This window comes from Echinops telfairi, unplaced genomic scaffold (genome assembly GCF_000313985.2).
Source record: "Echinops telfairi isolate 266 unplaced genomic scaffold, ASM31398v2 ScPeMD7_19;HRSCAF=73, whole genome shotgun sequence".
NCBI lineage: Eukaryota > Metazoa > Chordata > Mammalia > Afrosoricida > Tenrecidae > Echinops > Echinops telfairi.
In genome coordinates, this window is record NW_022103916.1 from 5,528,334 (window position 1) to 5,550,853 (window position 22,520).

The window sequence follows — 22,520 nt, forward strand, 5'->3', positions numbered from 1 at the left end:
AAATTCCTATGCACACTGCACATATCTTATTTTGAAGTAAAAAAACAAAACGGGGCAAAAACACCCGGCGGGCTGGATAAATGTCCGCGGGCCGCATGTGCCCTGCGGTTTGTAATTTGAGGACGCCTGCCTTAGAGGCTGAACCCAGCCGATGGCCCCCTCCCTTTACCTTTCAGACCGTACCTTTTCCTGCATTCCCCCTTCTCTTCTCAGCCACACTGGCCTCTGTCTTTGTACCTCCGACATGTCAGGTCCACTCCACCCTCAGCACTCTTGTCCACATGCGTCACTTCCTCACTTTTCTAAGTCTTTGCTCAAACGCTTCTTAATGAAGCCATCCCTGAGTGCTCTAAATGTATTATCTTCCCCCCTGCACGCCTCATCTTCCCTGGTTGTCTAATTGTTTTCATTGCCCCCAGAACTGCACATGGTATAGTTTGCTTCCGTCATTTATTTGCCCGTCTCATAACATGAATGTCAACTCTACAAGGCTGGGAATTGTGTTTTGTTCACTGCTGTCTCTCCTGTGCCTATACCTGCCTGGCATACAGTAGGCATTCAATCAGTGGTTTTTAGATCCATGAGATCCAGGTGGTGGCCAGGCCTCTTTTAGAGGAGCAGGCCAGGTAGTAGAACTTAGGTGGTGATAGGTCACATAGGTCCCACCACTGGGCCTGTGAGACTCATCTAGGATGTCAAACAAAACCTCAGACTCGTGAACATCAAGTCAATTCTGACTCATGGTGAACCCCATAAGGACAGGGTAGAACTGCCTCTGTGGGTTTCTTAGACTGTCTTTCTCCCGCCAATCACCTGGTGATTAACCGCAAACCTTGTGGATCGCAGCCCAATGCATATCCACTGCACTACCAGGGCTCCTCATCCAGGATGTAGATACTTAAGAGTGTTGAGAGAGGGTCGTTGTCATCATCATTTATGTCGGGCCCACCTTACCCTTTCTTGTTTCTCCTCTCCAGGCTCAGTAACAGCCTTACTAAGGACTCCATGAATATCAAGGCCCACATTCACATGTTACTAGAGGTGAGAACAGCTTATCCCACTCCCAGGCTCAATCGTCTAAATGTGTATAGGGACAAATGAAGGGAAAAAGGCAGAGAAGGGAAGAACCTCCCCTTTCCCACTGAACTGCAGCCAAATGAGCCTGGCCAACTTTGAGGGGAGGTAAGCCTAGGGTGGGGGCTTGGGACTTTCGCTGTTCCAACTCTGTTCCATCTCTCCTGTCCTCTTTTTTAGGGCCTTAGAGAGCTACAAGGCCTGCAAAATCTCCCAGAGACGCCTCTTCACTGACTGCCTGCTCCCCACCCCCAACATTAAAGAACCTGAATGCCTTTGGGTCCGATAGCCCTTCCTTTACACCTTACGTCCGTCTAGTTGCCAAGGGGGCCCTGTTTTGAAGAGCACACAATTACCTAGAGGCCCAGAGCTCCGGACTCCTCTACAGGGCCCGGAAATCCCGCCTCCAGCCTGTTGCCTGGCAGCATTTACCACTTGCCTTAAAGCTCTGCCTGCTCTACTGTCTCCTTGGCAACCCAGCCCCCCACTTCACCCTTCTTTCCATCCCCCTTCCCGTACAGCACCCTTCCAATTTCCATAGAGTGGTCCAGTTGAGGGTGGAGATTTGTTCTCAGGGCAATCGGCGTTTCTCTCACAGCCCTACGGCTTACCGGTTCCCCACAGCCCAAGCCTTTCTCAGGTGCCTTAATTACTCCCATGCCCCATCCCACCCAGTCGGGGCCTCACGCACCGACACCCCCCTCCCCCAGGCCCGTGTCCAGCCCCTTATTCCAGGCTTCCACCAGTGCCAGTTCTGCCCCATCATCGCTGACTGCAGCTCGCGTCTGCCCTTTTGGTAGGCCTTTATTTACTGCCTTTTGCTACACCTGGGCTGTCCACCCCACGGCGAGCAGTTCAAAGCCAGCAGTTCCTGGGCTGTCACAAGGGAGGTGGTCTGCTTTGGGGAGCCATAAGGGGCCGTTCTGCTCTGCCCCATCGGGTCACTCTGGGTCTGAAGCAACTCCACGGCACTGGGTTGGGTTGGGGATTGGTTTTGAGTTTCTGCCACTCAGCGATCCTTCAAGTGTCCACTAGCCGTCCTACCCTCCTACTTCCGCCCTGTCCTAAATTACTCTTTTCCACCAATCATCATAGCTAGCCCGCCCACGCAGAGCCAGGGCCCCACCCTCCAGCGGGCTGCTCCTCCCACTTCTATACAAGTCCTGTTTCCGCTCAGCAGCGTGGAGTGCGGCACCACCCCCTTGGTGTTTTGGCAGCTGTCTAGGAGTCCCTCGTGCGCCAATCAGCACGAAGCAGGCCCCACCCACCGCTTCCTAGGACGCCGTCTGTGTGCCATCAATCCCATTTAGACCAATCAGTGCCTGGCGCCTCCAGAATTTTGTCAACTGCCCACGGTCTAGCAGGCCTTGCACGAATCAGAGCGGAGCACCAGCGAGCCAAGCACACCCCTGGGGACCCAGGCAGTCGGCTGCGGTCCATCAGTTCTCTGTGGGCCAATCACAGTAGGCCTTTGCGGGGCAAGGCTCGCCTCCTCATTCCCGATGCCGCGCGTTCTCCGCTGCTTGTGCCAATCAGTGAGCGGTGGGGCACAGCTCCGCCTTTATGGGCCCACGTGAGCCGTGGAGACACACAGGGGCGGCTTCTAGGTGCTGCAGCCCGCCGCCGCCGCTGCCACCGCCGCTGCCGCCACCGCCACTGCCGCCTCGAAGCTTGGGGCCTGGGGGGCGGTGGGGCCACGCATGGAGCCCCCGCCCCCCGGAGCTGCCAACCGCGCTAGAGCCGCTATCACACTGCGCACAGGTGAGCCCTGGGCCTGAAGGTTGGGGAGGGCTCTTCATGACCCCACGTATTCTTCCCGCCCCCGCACGGGGCAGGGTGGTGGTGGGGAATATGGCTTGGCCCGTGGCCTGATAGTGTTCGGCCCCCCACTGTCACCACTATCACCACCACCGTGGCTGGTGGACCTTGCCCCCTCCCTTCGCCCCATGTAGTGGATCTGACTGTGGCCTAACACCTCCCCACCTCACCAGTCTTATAATGAAAATGGATCAGTCTGCGTGCTTGTATTTCTCCCTCCCGAACTTACAGGGGACCCATCTATGGTCTTGCACCCACCCCAACTTATAGAGGACCAGTCTGTGGTATTGTCCAATCCCCATTTATAATAAGTGAGTTTGAGTGCTTGTATTTCACCTGTCCAACTTTCCGGGGACCTGTCTGTAACCATGTTTATTCCACCCCACCAGCTCCTTGTACTGAATCAGTCCCTAGTGTTGTGGACACCACCAGCCCTCTTTCTTTACAGTGTGTCAGTCTGGGAGTTTATGGTCCTGCTTCCTCCAGTCCCCCAATGCATCAGCCCATGGCTTCATCCCCGCTCTTCATTTTGTAGTAGATTAGTCTGTATGCTTGTGTCCCGCCCATTACCCTCTCTCCTCTCCCTTGTTTGCAGACCCAGCCGTTGCATGGCTTCTCCCTTCCTTTGAACAGTAGGTCAGTTTAGTACTTTGTATTTGCAAGGGGATCTCCCATAGGTTTGGTGCTTTATAACCACTCTCCCAGAGGATCCCCTGTTCCTTGTGGTGGATCAATCTGTGGCCTTGCCTGCCCATTCTTCCCCCATCCTCCAGTAGTACATGATTCTCTTTGCTTGTTGGACCCAGGTCATTTTTACTGTCAACGAATTCAGTATTAGTGATAATAATACCAATACCACCCCCCTCAAAAAATAAGCCCCTACTGCTGTCCAGTCAATTCCAACTCATTGCAACCCTATAGGTTCCAAGACTACATCTTTATGGGAGCAGACACCTTCATCTTTCTCCCACGGATCAGCTGATGGTTTTGAACCGCTAACCTTGCAATAGTAGTCCAACTCATAACCCACTATACCACCAGAGCTCTTAGAAAATACCAGTGTGAGCCAATATTTATTGAGCACATAATATATGCCAGGTGATGTGATGCGCTTTAAGTGCTTTTTTAATGAACTCAGGCATAAATACCTTACTTACAAGTTGCCCAATATGTACCAGGCTAGGCCGCCCCTCAGTGGACAAATGAACATCAGAGACACCCCGCCACTCTCACTTCATCCACTCTATGGAGCCCACTTCACAAAAGGCAAATGAGCTTGCAGCTCCAAGTTTTTGTTCTTGCTGGTCCCTCTGCCAGCAGAGCTGTCCCTGCCCTCCGCCTTGCTTCAGCACCCGCACCCTCCCACCCCCAGCAGCTCTGAGTGATTGAATCCCTCTTCCACTGCGTCTCCCTTGTTCCCATCAGTGAGATGAGGGGCTCCTCCGGTATAAAGAATCCCTGTGAGTTAATGACAATAAAACAAGTTGCTTCTCGGGGATCACCTCATGTACCTCTTCCCTCTCTAGCTCGTCCTCACTGGGCTTCACATACACCAGACCTTAGCTGTTTTCTTAGCTGGGGCCCCACGTCCCCCAGATAAATGCATGGCTTCCTTCAGGCCTCTATTCATATGTCAACCTTTCAGGTCAGCCTCCCTGACTACCTTGTTTAAAAGAGATTCCCTGGATCCCCACATGCACAGCTTGAGTCAGACCACTTTTCTGCTTCATTTGTTCCTTTTCCCTGTATAAGGGACCCTGGTGGCACTGTGGGTTAAGAATTGAACTGCAAATTGAAAGGTTGGCAGTTCAAACCCACCAGCTGTTCCTCGGGAGAACGATGAGGCAATCTACTCGCATAAAGATTTCCAGTCTCAGAAACCTTCGCGTTGAGGATTTGGGGCCCCTTATCACTGATGCACTGGAGGATTTGCCAGTTTGTTATGCTTATTGTCTATGTCTCCCCATCAGAATGGGAGCACCCTGTGGGCTTAAATTGTCTCACTTAAATTTACTCACTGCAGTGTCCCTAGCACCTGAAAACATGCCTCCTATGTAGGTTTTTACCACTTATGTTGTAGGTATTTCATACAAATTCGGTACATGAATGAATGGAAAAACAGGAAACTCAGGGCAGGGGATAGAAAAGAAGAGATACGAGAGGTGATACTTAAGTGATTCTGTGTGGGGGGGGGGACAGGGCAGGCCTCATTTGAAAGGTGCTGGAAGATGGGGAAAGAGCATTGTTGGCAAGGAAAAGAATGAAAGACCCTATAATACCCACCATTTGTTTGAGTGCCTGCCATGTGCCAGAGAAGCTTTTCTAAGTCCTTTACCTATAGCAACCCCTTTAATCCTCACAAAAGCCTGGGAGAGTAAAATATCCCCATTTAACAGAAACAGAGGTTAAGTAACCTGCCCAAGGACACACCGCTAGCACAGGTGAGAGGACTATGAGGCTGAAGACTCAAGAGAAGCAGCTTTGCAAAGGCAAATTGGCGGTATGGCATACTGGACCATGCAGAGGAAGAATTCATTCTGCCTGGGGAGGAGCCGCAACTTGATGATTGTGTAATAAAGGGTCCGTCCGGTACAGGAATGGGGGATGGCACTTCTGGCAAGAACAGCACATGTGTATCCTCAGAGGTGGGGACTCTTCTGGTGCATTAAGGGAACTGTGGGCCGTTCAGGGTGGCCACAATGTAGTCTGCCAAGCGTGTACCCACCTCAGAGCCTTTATACATACTGTACCCTCTACTGGGAGCTCTTTTCCTACAGACATGGGCCCTGAGTGCCACATCCCTCCTTCGGTCTCCTCAGGAAAGCCCTCAGTGATCACCCTCGTCTCCCTGTCACCCTCTGGGCTCTTACCCTCTCTGTGTGTCTCGCAATTTTGAGCTGGTGTTATAAGGGGTTAAGATTGCTGACAGGAGCCAGACTGCTTGGCTTTGATTATGGACTCTTCCAGCTCCAGCTCTATGACCTTGAACAAGCTATTTTTCTGTGCCTCTATTTCCTACCTGGAAGACGAGAATAACGACAATAATATCTACCCTATATTGGGGGGGTGAGAATTAAAGGATTTAAATGAGTAAAATCTTGTACAGTCCATCATAAGGGCTGTCTGATGACTTTAAAATTTTTTTTTATTCATAGCATGCACATAGGTGTCTAACAAGCATCTGAAACTGGCTGGCTCCAAAATTGACCACCTCATCTCCCCGCAAAGCCTGTTCTCCGTAGTGCTCCCCATCTCAGTTGTCACAACTCTGCCTTTTCAGGTGATCAGACGCAAAGCCTGGAGTCATCCTGGACTCCCCTCTTGTCTACCACTCACTATGCTACCTGCTGGCAAAGCCTCTCGGCCCTACGGATTTGAATCAGGATGCAGCCCCTGCTCACTCACCGAGTTCACCAGCTCTCACTTGCACTGGTGTGGTAGCCTCTTCCGGCCCTGCGTTAAGGGGGAACCTATTAAATGCCAAGTCACAGCATATCACTGCATGTCACCTGTCCCTTTGTTCCCAGTCCTCTCAAGGCTCACTCAGTTAAATCCCAGTTCCATGTAATATGTGAAAAAAGTCATAGTCTGACCTCTTGCCCCCTCTGCTTTCATCACCTACTTCTTTCCCCCTTACTCATCCCTCTCCCGCCAAGAGGAGCTTTCTGTAGCAGCTCAGACACTTCCAGCTGTGAGCCCTTTTACACTGGCTCTTCCCCATGCCTGAATTGCTGCTCTCCCAGATATTCCCAAGCCTGATTCCAAGACATTCTTTCCGGTCTTTGCGCAAATGTCACTTCCTCAGTGATGACCCAGCCTGAAGTACCCTTTTAAAAATGACTCCTTTCTGGCTTTATTTGGCTCTATGGCTCCCACCACCATCTACATTCTTTTCACTTGTTCCCCTTGGTTTGGGTCAGTCTTCTCGAAACTAGGGATGGCACCAGAGCAGGGATTTTTGTCTGTTCTCTTCACTTGCTGATTTCCCAGCACCGGGCCCCCAGTTAACCCATTGCAGTCAAATCATTTAGGACTCACTTTGACCCTATAGGACAAAGTAGAACTGTACCATGGGGTTTCTGAGGCCGTATTCTTTACAGAAAGCAATAGACACTCGATAAATATTTACTAAATGAATGAGGTCAGAGAAGTAAACACATTTGAATTAGGCAAGTCACTAGACCTCTTATTAGGGGTCAGATGAGAAAGGTAAAAATAAATGGGATCCAAAATCCTGTTTGTGAATGTGGCCTGAAATGAATCATAGGTTCTGTTGCAGCCAAAAGAGGAACTGGTACAGTTAGTTGCCTGTTGTGGCCACCAGGGGTCACATTGAACTCTGCACCTCTGACACAAGTGGGCTTTGAAATAGAGTGAGATCTTGGACTCCTCAGTCTAGACATAGTTCCATAGTTCATGGGTCTGGGACTTGCATAATGGGCTAAAACTGTATGCTGAATGATCTTTGAAAGAACTTGGACATAAGAGGAATACACACACACATTTATAGATTGAAGAATCCATCGGTAAATAATGCAGGGAGATTCTCCAAACTGTCTGATGTGAAAAGCTTTATTCCTCGCCCAGTGATTCTAGCCATCTGAACAATGGATTGATTAAAGCTCATTTCCCTAAGGAATAGAAAGCCTATTTGTGTTTATTGCGCATTTGCTCTCAGGAAAGAAAGCAACTATAGCGGGTATGGGGAAGTTCCTGTTCTCTCTGGACACGGTCTCAGGGAGCAGTCAGTGTGAGAGGCAGATTAGCCTCATGGTGAAGAGCTTAGACAACTAGCACCTGGAAACCTGGGTTGAAATCCTGGCGCTGCCACTTAGAGCTGTGTGTTCTTGTGCAGGTCATTGAGACCGACAGTGCCCCAGCCACCTCATCTCTAAATTCTCATTCAAAACTCACTGCCCCTGAGTCAGTTCCGACTCATAGTAACCCTCGAAGACAGCGGAGAACTGCCCCTATGAGTCCCTATAAATCTTTACAGGAGGAAAAAGCCTTATCTTTATCCCTCAGAGCAGCTGGTGGTTCCGAACTGCTGACCTTGCAGTTAACAGCCCAACATGTAACCCACTGGGGAGAAAGATGAGGCTTTCTAGTCCTATAAAGATTTCGTCTCAGCAACCCCCAGGGCCAGTTCTGTTCTGTCCTGTAGGATGGCTGTGGTTTGGAATGGACTTGTTGACAGTGAGGATCTGTCAGTTGGGGAGAGATAGATGAGTCAATCCTTAGGAAAAGATCAGAGTGGGTCTCCATTTCCTTATCAAAAACCTGAAGTGAAGCACACCAGCCTATGCAACCATGAGTTGTCGAAGGGATCAGGTGTAAGGCATCATCAGAACAAAAAATCTTACCATAGTGAATGATGGGGGGAGTGCAGAGTGGAGATCCAAAGCCCATTAGTAGGCCACTGGAGATCCCCTTGCAGAGGGGTCTCGGGGAGGAGATGAGCCAGTCAGGGTGCGATGTAACAATGATGAGAAATACAACCTTCCTCTAGTTCCTAAAGGTTTCCTCCCCGCTCCCACTACCATGACTCGAATTCTATCTTGCAAGACTGGCTAGACCAGAGGAGGTACACTGGTACAGATAGGAACTGAAAATACAGGGAATCCAGGACGGATGAGCCCTATAGGACCAGTGGTGTGAGTGGCAAAACAGGGAGGGTAAAGGGAGAATGGGTAGGAAAGAGGGAACCGATTACATGGAACTGTGTGTGACCTCCTCCCTGGGGGACAGACAATCAAAAAGTGGATGAAGGGAGACGTCGGACAGGGCAAGATATGACAAAATACCCATTTATAAACTATCAAGGGCTCATGCGGGAGGGGGGAGCGGGGAGGGAGGGGAAAAATGAGGACCTAATGTCGGGGGTTTCAATGGAGAGAAAATGTTTTGAGAAACGATGTACAAATGCGCTTTACACAATTGATGTGTGTATGGATTGGGATAACAGTTGTATGAGCCCCCAATAAAATGATTCTTTTAAAAGAAAACAAAAACAAAAACAAAAACCTGAAGTGCCAGATGTAGTTCAGAACTTAGGAGTTTTCAGATTTTAAAAAGGTAATAGGGTATAGACATATGTTACATAACACCCTCAGTCAAGCTCTTAGAGGGCCTTATTTAATTTCAAGTCAAGTCAGTTGCCACTGAAGGAGTTACATTTGTAGAGGGGTTGGGATTTTGAAATAACAGAGATTCATAAACAAATTTCCCACTTCCCCTGCCGTTGAGTTGATGCTGACTCACGGCAATCCTATAGAACAGAGGAAGAACTCCGTAAGGTTTCTGAGGCAGCAAAATGCTGTGGAAGCAGGGGCCTCATATTTCTCCTGTAGAGAGCTATAGGTGGGTTTGAGCTGCCCGCTTTAGTCAGCAGTCCAGAGCTTCACCCATTGTCACCAGGACCCTTTATGTGCAGATTTGTAGCTTATGTTTATTTAAAGCCTCCCTACTGCAGGGGTATTGTAGTCAATCCGTACAATACCTATGAACTAGATGTTATCTCTACAGATAAGAACACTCCTATTTTATGGTTGAGAAAAAATGAGGGACAAAGATGTTAAAGAATATGTCCAGGGTCAGACAGCTAATACATGGGCGCTTCCAGGAGTTTGTGGAACAATTCCATTAGTTTGTAATTCAGTTTTGCCGTGGACTTTTTGAAACCCCCTCGTGAGTGGCAGACTAGCGGCAGTCTGACTCCAGGGCCTACGTGGTGAGTAGTAAGCTATAGTGGCCTCTCTACTGAAAACTGCCTGGCATGTACTAAGTACTCTAAACATTAGTTATTGCTGTTGCTATCAAATGGGAGAACAGACGGGGACAATAACGTGCCACAGGGGTGGGGAGTGGGGAATAGTGGGACAGAAGAAAGCAGGCATTCCATTCAAAGGAAAACCAAACCCAAGCCCACAACCTTCCTCATGCTGCAACCCTTTCATACAGTTCCTCAGGTTGTGGTGACCCCCCCCCACCATCCAATGGTTTTCATTGCTACTTCTTAACTGTCATTTTGCTACTGTTATGAGTCAGGCGACCCCTGTGAAAGGGTTGTTCGACCCCCAAAGGGGTCATGACCCACAGGTTGAGAACTGCTGCTCTATATAGAGTTTCTGAGGCTGTAAATCTGTGTGAGAAGAGGAGCCGCTGGTAGAATTGAACCACCGACCTAGCTGTTAGCAGCCCAACACTTCCCTGACAGCACCACTAAGGCACCTGTTCCTAAAGGAATGAACCCTGGAAAAGAACTTGAAAGATGGAGAAGACTTCAAGGCTGAGCAAGAAAACCCCAGATGGGATGAGGGAACAGCATTCACCAGGACCTGACCAAATGAGCTGTCTGAGACACTTGAAATTGTGTGATGGGATCGAAGAGAAAATGGTAAAGTTCATTTATAGCGTTGATTCATTTTCTATTCCTGCTATAACCAATTGTCACGCACTTCGCTTCTCAAGACCAAGGCATTGTTTGAACCAGTTCAAAACAGTTCGGTAATTGCTGTAGTAAGGACCATGGTTGCATTGCATAGCAAACAAATCTGCCCATTCGGGCTAGGTGTTGGACCACCAACCACAAGGTCGGTCGGGGTTCAAACCCACCAGGCTATCTGCTCCTGTGAAGAAGATGTGCAGCCTTGGAACTCAACTCAATGTCCAGGGAGCTTTCTATTGTTGTTTTGAAGAAGCAAACAGCTGTGCCCTAATCAACGATGGTGGCCGACCGCCTAGCTTTGAATGTACGTTGTTCTCCTTGCTTAGGTTGTTAGCAGAATTCAGTTCCTTGCACTTGTAGGACTTTCAAGGTACCTGTTTTCTCATGGGCTGTCAGCTAAAGGCCTTTACCAGCTTGGAGTGGTTCCCAGTTTGAATGCTGCCTGCATTCCTGGACTCGCAGCCTCCTCTTTCGACCTTCCAAGCAGGTCCAGTCCGTTTCATGCTTTGACTCTCTTCTGTCTCTTTGGCCTGAGCTGCCTTTCCACCACCTTTAAGAGCTCGGGCCATTAGATTGGGCCCATACAAAGAATCCAAGAGAATCTCTTTATTTAAAAATCAGTCTCCCTTCCCCACTGGTCATCTTAATTCCATCTGCCAAATTCCTTTTGCTATGCAAGGTAGCATCTAAGTTCCAAAGACTAAGACATGGACATCTTTGAGAAGCCATTATTCTGCCCAACATGGTCCACGTTCTAGCCGCCCCCCCAGAGATTCACATATGTCCCACATGCAAAACACATTCTTACCATCCCAGAGTCCCCAGAAATCTAGTCCTATGACAGGAATCATCCCAACCCAGCTCGATCTAATTCCAGCTCACTGCCAGCGAGTAGATGCCGACCCCGAGCGACCCTGTTAGGACAGGCTAGAACAGAACCACCCCTTTGGGTTGCGGAGACTGGAGCCTCCTCTCTCCCACAGAGAGGCTAGTGGTTTTGAACTGCCGACCTCCAGTTATGTCACCAGGACTCCCAGGCTAAGGGTGTAGGAAATGGTAATGATGTTTAGGGCCAGAGGTGGAGGTAAGATGCAAGAAAGAAATCGTCTTCCTACTGATCTCTACCCCCTCCTGTGTCCACAGCCTCTCGGCTTTGAGCTGTGTCTCCTCCAGACCCCTAGGATGACGTAAGCGCTCCCCCAGCGATGGACCCATCTGTGACGCTGTGGCAGTTTCTGCTGCAGCTGCTGAGAGAGCAAGGCAATGGCCACATCATCGCCTGGACCTCACGGGATGGGGGGGAGTTCAAGCTAGTCGATGCAGAGGAGGTGGCCCGGCTCTGGGGATTGCGCAAGAACAAGACCAACATGAATTACGACAAGCTCAGCCGGGCCTTGCGGTACTACTATGACAAGGTAAGACCAGGGCTCGGAACCCTCAGTGTGTCTATCCATCATTTCATTTTCTTGGCACACATTTCTGGAGCTAGAACTTGGAAAATAGTCTTAAAATTTGCCATTTCTTTCCCCACCTTTTGCTACCCTCAGACTGATGTTGGGCCCCCAGACCTTTATGTCAGTTTGTTCCTTGTCTTGCTGCTTAGCTAAAACCTTCAAAGCAACATTAATAATGACCCTCTTCACCCCATCCTCTGAGATCTCCACAGCAGTGCTGTCCCACCACACCTTGTATAGCATTTCCTTTTCTTGCTCTGTTATTGCAGCCAAACGATCTGGTTAGTCTGGGTGGACTAGAGAAACAAAAGAGACACTCGTGTGTGTAAGAATTTTTTATCCAAGAGTAATTGCATATTAAGAGAACATCCCGGCCCAGTCCAGATGAAGTCCATAAGTCCAATACCAGTCTATAAATTCCTCTTCAGATGCACGCAACACATGCAATGATGCCGAATGTAGGAAGATCACAGGCCAGTGGGTGGGAAGTCTTGTGGATCCAGTGGTGGAGGAAGCATTTCAGGGCTGGCATGGGTCTCCGCGTGGCTGCTCTAGCTCCAGGGCTCTGGCTGCCATCATCAGCACAGCTCAATGTGACTTTTCTTTCTTTTTTAAAGAAAATTTATTTATTTATTTAGATCCATGTGACTTTTCAATAGGAATGTCAAGCAGAGAGAGAGTGGGTCCAGCCTCCAGTGAACTATTTATTGGTTGCACCTCCAAATGAGGTCATCAAGCTGCGACCTGATTGACAGGCTAAACCCCACCCCTTCGTTCAAGTTGACAGGAGATTATGTAACTACCACACTATTTAATGCCAGCTCAATACCCCAGCCTTCTTGAATCCGAGTAGCACTGGTTTTCTCCAATATTTATATCAGTTATGTTATCATCTTTTTTATAGCAAAATTTAAAAAGTATTTGTCACCCTATCTCTTAGATTCTCAAACCAGTGCTGCCAATATTTATGCCAATTATTGCATTTTGGTATTTCTCTAGCTGAAGCCTCCAAAACAATATGAGTATCCCTTACTGTCCTCCTTCCATTCGAGAAATGCAAGCACCCCTCTGCACGCACACATCAGCATTACGACTCCACCCCAGAGTGCTTCCAGGTCTCCCAGGTTCCTCTTGCCCCTCCCCACCCAGCCCTAGACATCTGCTGCACAGCCTTCCTATTTATAGCGTGTGTTCACTTTCATGTTTGATTCCTTTAACTTAAACTTCCAATCCAATATACCAGCCCTCACTTGTTGGCAATCCCGTTATCTGACATTTCACATTTATGATCATACTAAAAAAATCCAAGTACTCTGCACATTAACTACATAGTCTGTCAGTAACAGAACACTAAGGCATGAGGTGAGGGTAGTGCTGGTTGTGATGGTTCAGGTGACGTGTCAACTTGGCTGCGCATTGATTCTCAGTGGTTTGTCACGTATGTGATGCTTTCATTTGGCAGGTCTATCATGATGCAGTCATCCTCCATTTTTGTGTAATGTCGACTTTTACATCATGATCTGGTCTGTGGAACTTAGCCACGTTGCTAAGTGGTGATAACATGTTCATAAACGATAACAGTCAGGCTTTGTGGGACCACTAGGACATCATGAGCACCTCCAGACCTGTCCTGAAATGCCCCAAACCTGCTCTGAGATTCACCTTTAGGCCAGCTTTGAGATCCCCCCTCTAATATCTATACCAGGATTTTCATCTTCTATTACTATCAGTTATTTAATATTCTCATTGCTCCAGGTCACCACTCCATGAGAGTAATAATAAGGCCTCCTCAGCATGTTCTCTCTACTGGCCTTTTCCCTGTGCCACTTCTGTGTCAACTGGCAGATTGGTCAGAGTTCAAACCCACCAGCCACTCTGCACGAGCAAGATGAGGCTGTCTCTTCCCATACAAACGTGAGCCTAGGAAACCCTAGAGAGTGGTTCTACCCTGTCCTTTCGTGTCGCTATGAGTCAAAACCAACTCGGTGGCAGTTGGTTTGGCTTTGTATTAATTATAACTCAGCACCCCATTCTTCTATCTTAATCTGGCCGCTTCCAGCATTTATATACCAATGATTGCATTTTCCTGTCTTAGCTCATCTCCAAAGCTGGGTCCTGACAGCTGCTCCCAAGGCCTGACCCTTCAGCCCACAAACACCCCCTGGTTTTTGGAGCCGGGAAGAAATCCTGCTAGTGTGTCTGCTCCCTCAGATGGGCCCTGTGATGGGGAGATGTGTGTGAGATGGTGGATGTAGTCAGACAGATGGAGGCGAGCAGTGACAGATGAGACTTGGAGAGAGGTATGTGGGGAGGAAAAATGCAAGGGAGCCGTGGAAAGGAGAAAGAAAGGGGTAGTAGGTTTAAAGGAATCAGTGTAAAGGGAGACTATAGAAGGGCGAGGCAGGGAGGGACCCCATAAGGGAATCTGGGGAAGAAGTAAGAGACAGCAGAGGGCATGGGAGGAGCTGAAGATTTGAGAGAGATGGGTGAGCTGGGGAACACACAGGCAGGCAGACTCAGAGAAGGTAGGCCAGGTGCCTAAAAAGCCGAGAGAGGGACAGGTGGGAAGGAAGATCCTAGGAGAATTGACGCACCCCTCCACCTCCTCCTCCTCCATCCACACCTTCTCTTCACCTGCCCCTTTCCTCTAAGTCCCTCTGTCCCCTCTCCTCCCTTCCCAGAACATCATCCGCAAAGTGAGCGGCCAGAAGTTTGTCTACAAGTTTGTGTCCTACCCTGAGGTCGCAGGGTGCTCCAATGAGGACTGCCCACCCCAGCCTGAGGTGTCTGTTGCCTCCTCTGTGACAAATGTGGCCTCTGCTGCTGTACACGTTGCCCCCGGGGACTCCGCCACAGGGAAGCCAGGCACACCCAAGGGCGCAGGAATGGCAGGCCCAGGTGGTTTGTCACGCAGCAGCCGGAACGAGTACATGCGCTCAGGCCTCTATTCCACCTTCACCATCCAGTCCCTGCAGCCACAGCCCCCGCCTCAGCCACCCTCTCACCCTCGGCCTGCCTCAGCGCTCCCCAGCACCACCTCTGCAGGAGCAGCAGCACCCCCCTCGGGGAGCACTGGCGCCAGTCCAAGTCCCTTGGAGGCTTGCCTGGAGGCAGAGGAGGCTGGCCTGCCTCTGCAGGTGAGGACTGGACCCTGAAAATTCTACCAGAAGAGTTGGGGAGGAGGAGGGAGGTACAAATCCTGAATGAGTCCCAGGGGATCAGATGGCAGGAGAGGATGGCCCCTTAGAGAGAGTGGTGGGAGGAGAGCTGGGAGCGTCCTGATGAGGAAGGAGGAGATAAAGCGTGGGAGCACTGTTGGCCTTGTGGTTACATGTTGGGCTGCAAACCAAGTCAGCAGTTTGAAACCACCAGCAGCTCTATGGGAGAAAGACAAAGCTTGCTACTCCCATGAAGAATTACGGTCTTTGAAACCCCTATAGGGTCACCATGAGTCAGAATCGACTTGATGGCAGTGGGTTTTTGACACTTAGTAGCTACCCAGCATAGAGTAAGTAAGTAACCCTGAGCATATTTGTGTAATGCATGAATTCTCAATGTTAGCACTTTGCAGACTCACCTGGGGCCTTGTTAAAACACCCCCAGAATTTATGGTTAATTTGGGGCTCTTGAAAGGGGCCTGAGAACTCCCATTTTTAACAAATTTTCAAATGAGGTGAATGCTGTACTTCCCTCGAGCAAAGTTTTGAGAACCACTTTTAATGTAGGAGGAAGGTAGCCCCAGCAGTCCTCCCACCAATGTGATTGTCTTGCCCCAGGTGCCTCGAGTCCAGCGAGAGGCCTTGCCCCAGTGCCCTCCCCGCTTGCCAGTCCCTTGTCCCCCAAACTAAGCCCCACCTTCCCAGGGGAATCTGTGGCTGGCTGACTGGAGACAGCTTCACTAGCCCCAAGAGCTCTTATTTCGTCCCTCCCGCACCCATCCCTCTTCCAGGTTATCCTGACCCCGCCCGAGGCCCCGAAATCTGAAGAAATGAATATGGAGTCGGGGCTGGGTCGGCCACTGCCCCCACAAGTGAAAGTAGACGGACCCAAAGAAGAGTTGGAAGCTTCCAGCGATGGGGAGGCGGGGTTTGTGCCAGAAGCTACCAAGGTTCGGTCCGAAATCCTTCCTGCCGTCATTATGGAGACGGCCGGCCGAGAAGCGAGCCGAGCGTCTTCCACCATTTCCAGCACAGAGATTGCCCAGCCGCAGAAGGGTCGGAAGCCCCGGGACCTGGAGCTTCCAGTCAGCCCAAGCCTGTTGGGTGGGCCGGGACCCGAACGGACTCCAGGATCGGGGACTAGCTCCGGCCTGCAGGCTCCAGGGCCAGCACTGACGCCATCCTTGCTGCCGACACATACATTGGTGAGTGCCTGCGAAGGGATGGACAGCTGAGGAATGGGGCGATGGCTAAGGTAGCTGTGCTGGCCTGTGAGGGGCCAGGATCCAGGGAGCGCGCCAGGAGGGGGCTTGATGAATTGAAGGGCCCAGGAGACCCCAGTACAAGGGGATGGGCTTCTGTGGGAACCTCTGGAGGGTGGGGGGTGGTGGAGAGAGACTGCAGGTCAGGCAAGCAAGTTCGGGGTTGAGCCCGCGCTGTTGGGTAGGTGAATTGTGAGGTTTGAGAGCAGCGATGTGGAGGCAGTTGTGTGGGTGAAGGCCTTGCCCAAGGAGGCCTCAGGGTCTGAAAGGGGGCTCTCAGGAGTCGCAGGTGTGAGGCCATGCCTGGGTCAAGTTTGAGAGATTCCTGCAGGCTGGGCCATAGTGGTTATGGTCTAGGCCCGTGGAGTGCTGAGCCGCGCCCTCGGGAGTCGGAGGGGGGAAATCTGGGAGGGGCTGGCACCCAGTGCCTCCCGTCTTCCCACACCCCTTCCTTGCAGACCCCGGTGCTGCTGACGCCCAGCTCGCTGCCCCCCAGCATTCACTTCTGGAGTACCCTAAGCCCCATTGCACCCCGAAGCCCAGCCAAGCTCTCCTTCCAGGTAGGCTCCCTTCCCCGCACCCCCATCCTAGGGACAGTGAGTGACCCTAACATGACCCTAATCTGGCCTCTCCCTATTTCTGCCCCCCCAGTTTCCCTCCAGTGGCAGCGCCCAGGTGCACATTCCTTCCATCAGCGTGGATGGCCTTTCGACCCCCGTGGTGCTCTCCCCAGGGCCCCAGAAGCCATGACTACCAGCGCCAGCCCCTACCGGGGTCACTCCATCCATGCCCTCCCTCAGTCTTCTCTCCAGCCAGCCTTCTCAAGAAGAAGCAATCCAGTGGACAGATTCATGTTCTCGTCTGGTGGGATAGGGACTCTTGGGAAGAAGAATCGCACAGTAACCCCCACCCTTCTGCGTGCACACACACACACACACACACACACACACGCACACAGAAAATACAACTTCTTTCTTCTTTATCAGCCTCTCCAGTGGCCGCTCTTACTCGTCACCTGCCTCAGTGGTAGGGACGGTTTATTTATTTATTTTTTGAAGGCCGCTGGGAGGAGCCTGGCTCTCCCTTTTAGGGGATTGGTGAGGATATCTCCCCCATCTCTACATCCCCCCCTCCCTGCCCCCAAGATGAGACAATCAGGGTCTGGCACGAGAAGAACATTTCTTTCTTTATTTCTCAGCCAGCCCTCGGGGAGCTACAGCAGCCCTGTCTCTTTTTTAGATGGGTGGTCTCTTTTATTCCTGGATAGGCCCAGGAGTCTCGGGAGAATTGTGCACCTTTGAAAGGTTTGGGAGTCTTGGCCGAGACAGAGCCACCCCCTCGCAATAGGAACTTTCACCTCCCCAACCTTTTTTCAACCAGCTGTTTGGTAAGGGAGGGATGTCCCCTTTGCTATTCTCCCCTCTGAGAAGCCATTCCTTTGTCTGCCAAACTCCGTGGGGTCCTGCCTGTTACCTCCCAATGAAAGTTTTTTTGGGGGGGTGGTCCCCGTCTGGGGGGCTCCTCTAGCCAGTACTCCAGGTCTCCCTGTGCCCCTTGCCCCATCCATTTTGATAGTATAATCTATTTTTAAACAGGGCTTTTCAATAAGGGAGAGGGGGCATCTCTTCCTGTATCTGAGATGGGGGGTGAGTGGGAAGGAAGGGATTTGGGGGAATCTTCCTGCCACCCCCAAGTGTTTATTTTTGATACCAAATGTGTATTTTCAGTTCCCTCCCTCCCAGCCCCCCAACTTCCTGCGGGCGGGTACAAAGGACCCTTTAAGTGTCCCTGGAGTTGGGAGGGAGGAACGGGGCTCATAAGACCTGCCCTGTATCAATTCACAGCTGTAGAGGTGGAGTCAAGACTTCTGCACTCACCTCCTATCAGCAAAGGCCCAGCTCAGGCCTGGGGACCTGGGAGATGGTGACTTGGGGGACGGTGCTCTACCTGTCTCCACTGTTTGTTTTACTTCCCCAAAATGGATCTTTTTTTTTTTTTGCTAAGAGTCCCAGAGAATGGGGAATTGTTCCTGTAAATATATATTTTTAAAGGTGATGCTAGAGGCTGTTGGTGTTTTTCCTCCCCCTGAGCATGTGATGTGGCGAGGACTGTGTGGTGTGAGTGTGAGACATAGACCGTGACGGCAAAATGGTAATAGAGAGAGCAAATTGGCCTGTGTGTGTGTGTGTGTGTGTGCGTGTGCGTGTGCGCGTGCAAAGCTGTGATTGTGTGTGTGTGTGTGTGTATGGAACTGTGCACGAGACTGTAGAAGTTGGCACCACCAAATTTTGATTTTGTGTCTGAGAAATTTTGGCTGTGCGTCAGATGTACTTTATCATGAAATGAATTAAATACAGCACAAGACAGCGTGACGGGATCTGTGAGATCATGTGTGAGAAGGTAATGGTGACTGCAGGACAGTTACTTTTGACAAGCTGGTGAGGAGCAAGGTAGACCGAGTGAACCCAAGTGTGGGAGACGGTGGGTGTGATCGTAGGGAGTTGTGTGAAAGTGAGAAACCTCACTGGAAGTTCCAAGTCCATGTAGTGTCGAGAGACGGAATGTGTATGAAAACCGTTCATGCAGCGACTTCATCAGCCAAAGTGACAGGAGTGTATGTCTGGGACGTCGATTTCATGAGCGAAAATGGCTGTAAGGCCAATGGGTGACCAAGACATAAGAGACTGACTGTGAGGAAACAGAAGGCAGAAGTGGCCATGATGGCCAGGCCAGGTGAGCCTGTCATTGTGTATGTGACACTGGAGGCCAAGCAGTCTACACCCCGGGTTTGCCCGTGGCCTCAGTGCTTCTGCAGAGGGGGGAATGGGGGGATGACAGGCAGAGCAGCTGAAAAGTGCAAGAGACCACATCATTTGTGTGCAAGCCTGCAGAAGTCAGCAGCTACCCGTATGCGTGCACATGTGAGGAGCCAACTCCATGACTGAGACGGGGTCTTGAGATTGTGGTACGGATGAAACATTTCCCAAGAGACTAAACCATGGGCTGGATGTTTGCAGGAAACAGAAACCAAACGGAGTGCCTTCGACTCAGAGCGACAGCATGTGTCTGTGAGGAATTTCCTGAGCGAAGACTGGGGACGGCAACTCAGTAACTGATTTTGTAAACGGCCTCGGACTGAACGAATGGTGGTAGCGGCTTATGAGGCTTATTCAGAGAGGACGGGAGCAGACTGCATGCGAGGTAATGGCTGTGTGCGTGAAGCTGTCGATGCGATACAATTGCCCTTGTAAATCGGTCAGTGTACATTTGAAGCTCCGGTAGATGACTGAATGGGATCGTGTGACTCTGTTGGGTAGACAGTAATAGTAGTTGGTGATATTAGTTACTGTTGAGTCCACCCGCAGCTCATGGTACACCCGCCCCCACCCCCAGCAGTACAAAACACTGCCCAGCGGGAGGCATCCCATGATTGCTGGCAGACCAGGTGATTGGGATCCATAGGGTTTTCATTGGCGGGTTTTCAGGAGTTTTCTCTAGTCCTTTTGAGTCCTCCAGACCTTTCTTCTAGTCCTTTTGAGTCTAGACGCGCCACCGAATCCTGAACAGCAAGCATCATAGCGACACCCACGTTCCCTCCGACCGCTGGGTGGCAGCTGAGCAGGATGAGGTACTTCGGAATCACACCTGGAGGGAAGAGTCCTGTCACTGTCCTCTAGAGACCATCCCACCCTCTGTGTGTCCCTAGACCTGAGCTCCGGGGAGTTTTCGGTGGCTGATTCTTCCAAAGTTGATCACCAGGCCCGTCGGCCAAGGTTCCTCACGGTGGACTCCGCACCCTCGGGTTCGCAGTGGGGCACTTGCGCCATTGGTGCCACGCAGGCAGCCCAGGCTGTGTGTAGTAGGAGCTAGACACCAACCAAGGAGGGGAGAAGATGAATTGGAGGGGACAATGACTGAAAGACGCAATGGGTAAGGAGACAGTATCTGAGAGACGAAGTGTGTGAGGAAGAAGTCATGAGACGTTAAATGTGGCTGTAGAAACGGGGGGGCGGGGACGGGGACAGAAAGGCTGGGAACTAAGAGTGGCTCAAACCACTTGCTCAGCTGTTTCGTGAATGTGATCAGCTGACTGGAGAAAATGGTAGAGTATGTATGTGAGAGAGAGAGACTTATTGAGAGAAGTTGTGATTGTGAATTAGTGAATCGGGACTGACTGAGGAAAAGTGAGAGAATGAGAAATTGGTTGTGTGAGCCTGTGTAAAACCTTGCTGGAGACTATAGTGAAGGCTATAAACCGAGGGCTGGGAGTGTTGGGAACTGGTTGAGAAGAATTGGAAGACTAGGGGTCTAGAGTTTGACACTATGATTGTGGGGGGGGATCTGGGAGAGGTTGTGGGCAGGGTGGGGGTGGAACAGTGACTTACGAGAGAAGGTGATTGGGTGTGTGAGAATCTTCATGAGAGGCGAGTGGTAACCATAAATCAAGACTGTGCGCCTACTCCTTCTCAACTTTAGACAACAGTCTGCATTTCTGACACAGTAAAATCTATCCGACGATTTTGCGCATGAAAGACCTATGTCTGGCAGTAAGAGGAGAGAACGCTGACTGTGATGGATAAGATGACTGATGTCAACTTGGCGGAGCCATGATTCCCAATGGTTTGACAGTTGTGTAATGGTACATTAGTCATCATCGGTTTTTTGATCCGAGGTGGTCAACCTCCTTAGATAATAGCAATTTTCACTTAACCACCTGGTGCTTGGAAGCTGACCGTGTGGATACATTAGGAGTAGGTATATTTGTGTGTGTGGCCATGTTTGTGTATGTGTGAAAAACTGGTGTGATGGATTGAATGAGACAAGATAGGAACTGTCATAACTGTATGTGAAACTGTTAGTGGCAGATTGTAGCAAGGCTTTGAGTCAGGGACAGAAAGACACTCCCTGAAAGCGTATCCGAGAAAATGTGGTTTCGTGTGTATGTGAAGCTGTTTTTGAGCGACTACAGAAGAGGCTGTGAATTGGAAATTGGGTTTGTGTGGGTCAAATTGTGGGAGAAAAATGACAGACCATGGATGAGAGACCACCAATGGAATGTGCCCAGCCCAGGACAAAAACTCCTGTTTGTCCTCTTTCTTCCCTGACCCTCCTCCCCATTCCTTGGGCTGGTTTTTCCCAGTTCTCCAAAACTTCAGTGCTGGGGTTCCCCCGGGGCTTTTTCTCAGGCCCTTTCTGAGTGACCGCTTCCAGTTCCTGAACTTAAAACAATACTTATCCCCGACTGATGCCTCTGGTTCTTACCGCCAAGCCCAGACTATTAGCACATACCAGAATCGCTAAAGGTCCAATAATTCATTCCGTAGGCATTTATTAGTAGGAATCAACTCCCTGGCAGCAAGGTGAGTATTGTATACTGGTGCCAGTCTCGGCCCTGCAAAGCAGTCAATCATCTAGATCCCAGGAGAGCTGATGTTTTCGGGAGAGAGACAGACAAGACACACATCATCTCAGTGGAGTAACACAATTGTTGCAGAGTACCTGAGTGCAGCACAAAGGCTTGACTCTTGGTCCAAAGGTTGGCCATTCAAGTCCACCCACAGTTCCTCAAAAGAAAGGCCGGTGAGTCTAGTGACCAATCATCTGTCATTGAAAACCCCCCAGCAGCTCAGATCTTCTCTGACACATGGGCTCACCATGAGTTGGAATGAACTCGACGGAAAGTGGTTTGCTTTGGTTTGATGCAGTCATTAAATAAGACCCTCTTTCTTTAAGGACTCTGCAGCCATTTTATTGCCCAAATAACAGAGGAAATGAAAATGCCAGCAGTCTTCTGCAAGGAAGCCTTTGAATATCTATACAGTTTGGGAATAGGAATTATCAATGATAATATTATCGGGGCAACAGGCGATTAAACAAAGCAGCCAACCAGAATTACAGGTTTGTTTGGGAGGCTGTTTTCACAAGATTAGCACAGCACTGATGTCTGAAGTCTTTGAGCCTGAACAAGACCCCTTTTGTTCTTTTGAGCGAACAGGGATATAAGAGATGGAGATTTTGTGTGTGAGAGAGAAACGTACCCTTTCAAAAACAGACTTAAATTACTAGAAAACCTAGTACATCTGTCACAAATAGGAATACCACCACCAACACATCTTATTGCCCATAGAAGAAGACTGATATTCTTGAGAAAACTGTGCCCAAATAAAATGCTTCTTTCTGTCCTTGTTTTAATCTGCAGAAACATTTCTTCCTTGATGAATATCAAGGGGAAATGAGACATTGCCTTCACATCTTAGCCTCTTTTATGTTAATTTAAAAGAGTTCTGTGTTTATAGTGGCTCTAGAG

At 50.1% G+C, this 22,520-nt stretch overlaps 2 protein-coding genes across 2 annotated transcripts in view; both read left to right on the plus strand.

Annotated features, from left to right (window-relative positions):
* Positions 1 to 1,349, plus strand: part of UXT (ubiquitously expressed prefoldin like chaperone) — a 14,008-nt gene extending 12,659 nt beyond the window's left edge. Inside the window, exons 6-7 of the mRNA XM_045288302.1 lie at positions 978 to 1,041; positions 1,255 to 1,349. Coding sequence (XP_045144237.1) covers positions 978 to 1,041; positions 1,255 to 1,308 — 118 coding nt within the window. The 3' untranslated portion in view covers positions 1,309 to 1,349. The remainder of the gene's footprint in view (positions 1 to 977; positions 1,042 to 1,254) is intronic.
* A 1,391-nt stretch (positions 1,350 to 2,740) lies between these two features.
* ELK1 (ETS transcription factor ELK1) lies at positions 2,741 to 18,268 on the plus strand. The gene is made up of 6 exons (XM_045288295.1): positions 2,741 to 2,835; positions 11,483 to 11,754; positions 14,475 to 14,930; positions 15,743 to 16,156; positions 16,672 to 16,773; positions 16,865 to 18,268. Exons 2-6 carry the CDS (start codon positions 11,545 to 11,547, stop codon positions 16,961 to 16,963), a joined length of 1,281 nt encoding a protein of 426 aa, XP_045144230.1. The 5' UTR covers positions 2,741 to 2,835; positions 11,483 to 11,544; the 3' UTR covers positions 16,964 to 18,268.
* The last annotated feature ends 4,252 nt before the right edge of the window (positions 18,269 to 22,520 follow it).

Excerpts from the sequence above, each read along its gene's own strand:
- ELK1 (XM_045288295.1), top strand. The coding sequence starts at position 11,545 with ATGGACCCATCTGTGACGCTGTGGCAGTTTCTGCTGCAGCTGCTGAGA. Across the intron at positions 11,755-14,474 it reads TGCGGTACTACTATGACAAG|AACATCATCCGCAAAGTGAG; the intron begins GTAAGACCAGGG and ends CTCCCTTCCCAG. Across the intron at positions 14,931-15,742 it reads AGGCTGGCCTGCCTCTGCAG|GTTATCCTGACCCCGCCCGA; the intron begins GTGAGGACTGGA and ends TCCCTCTTCCAG.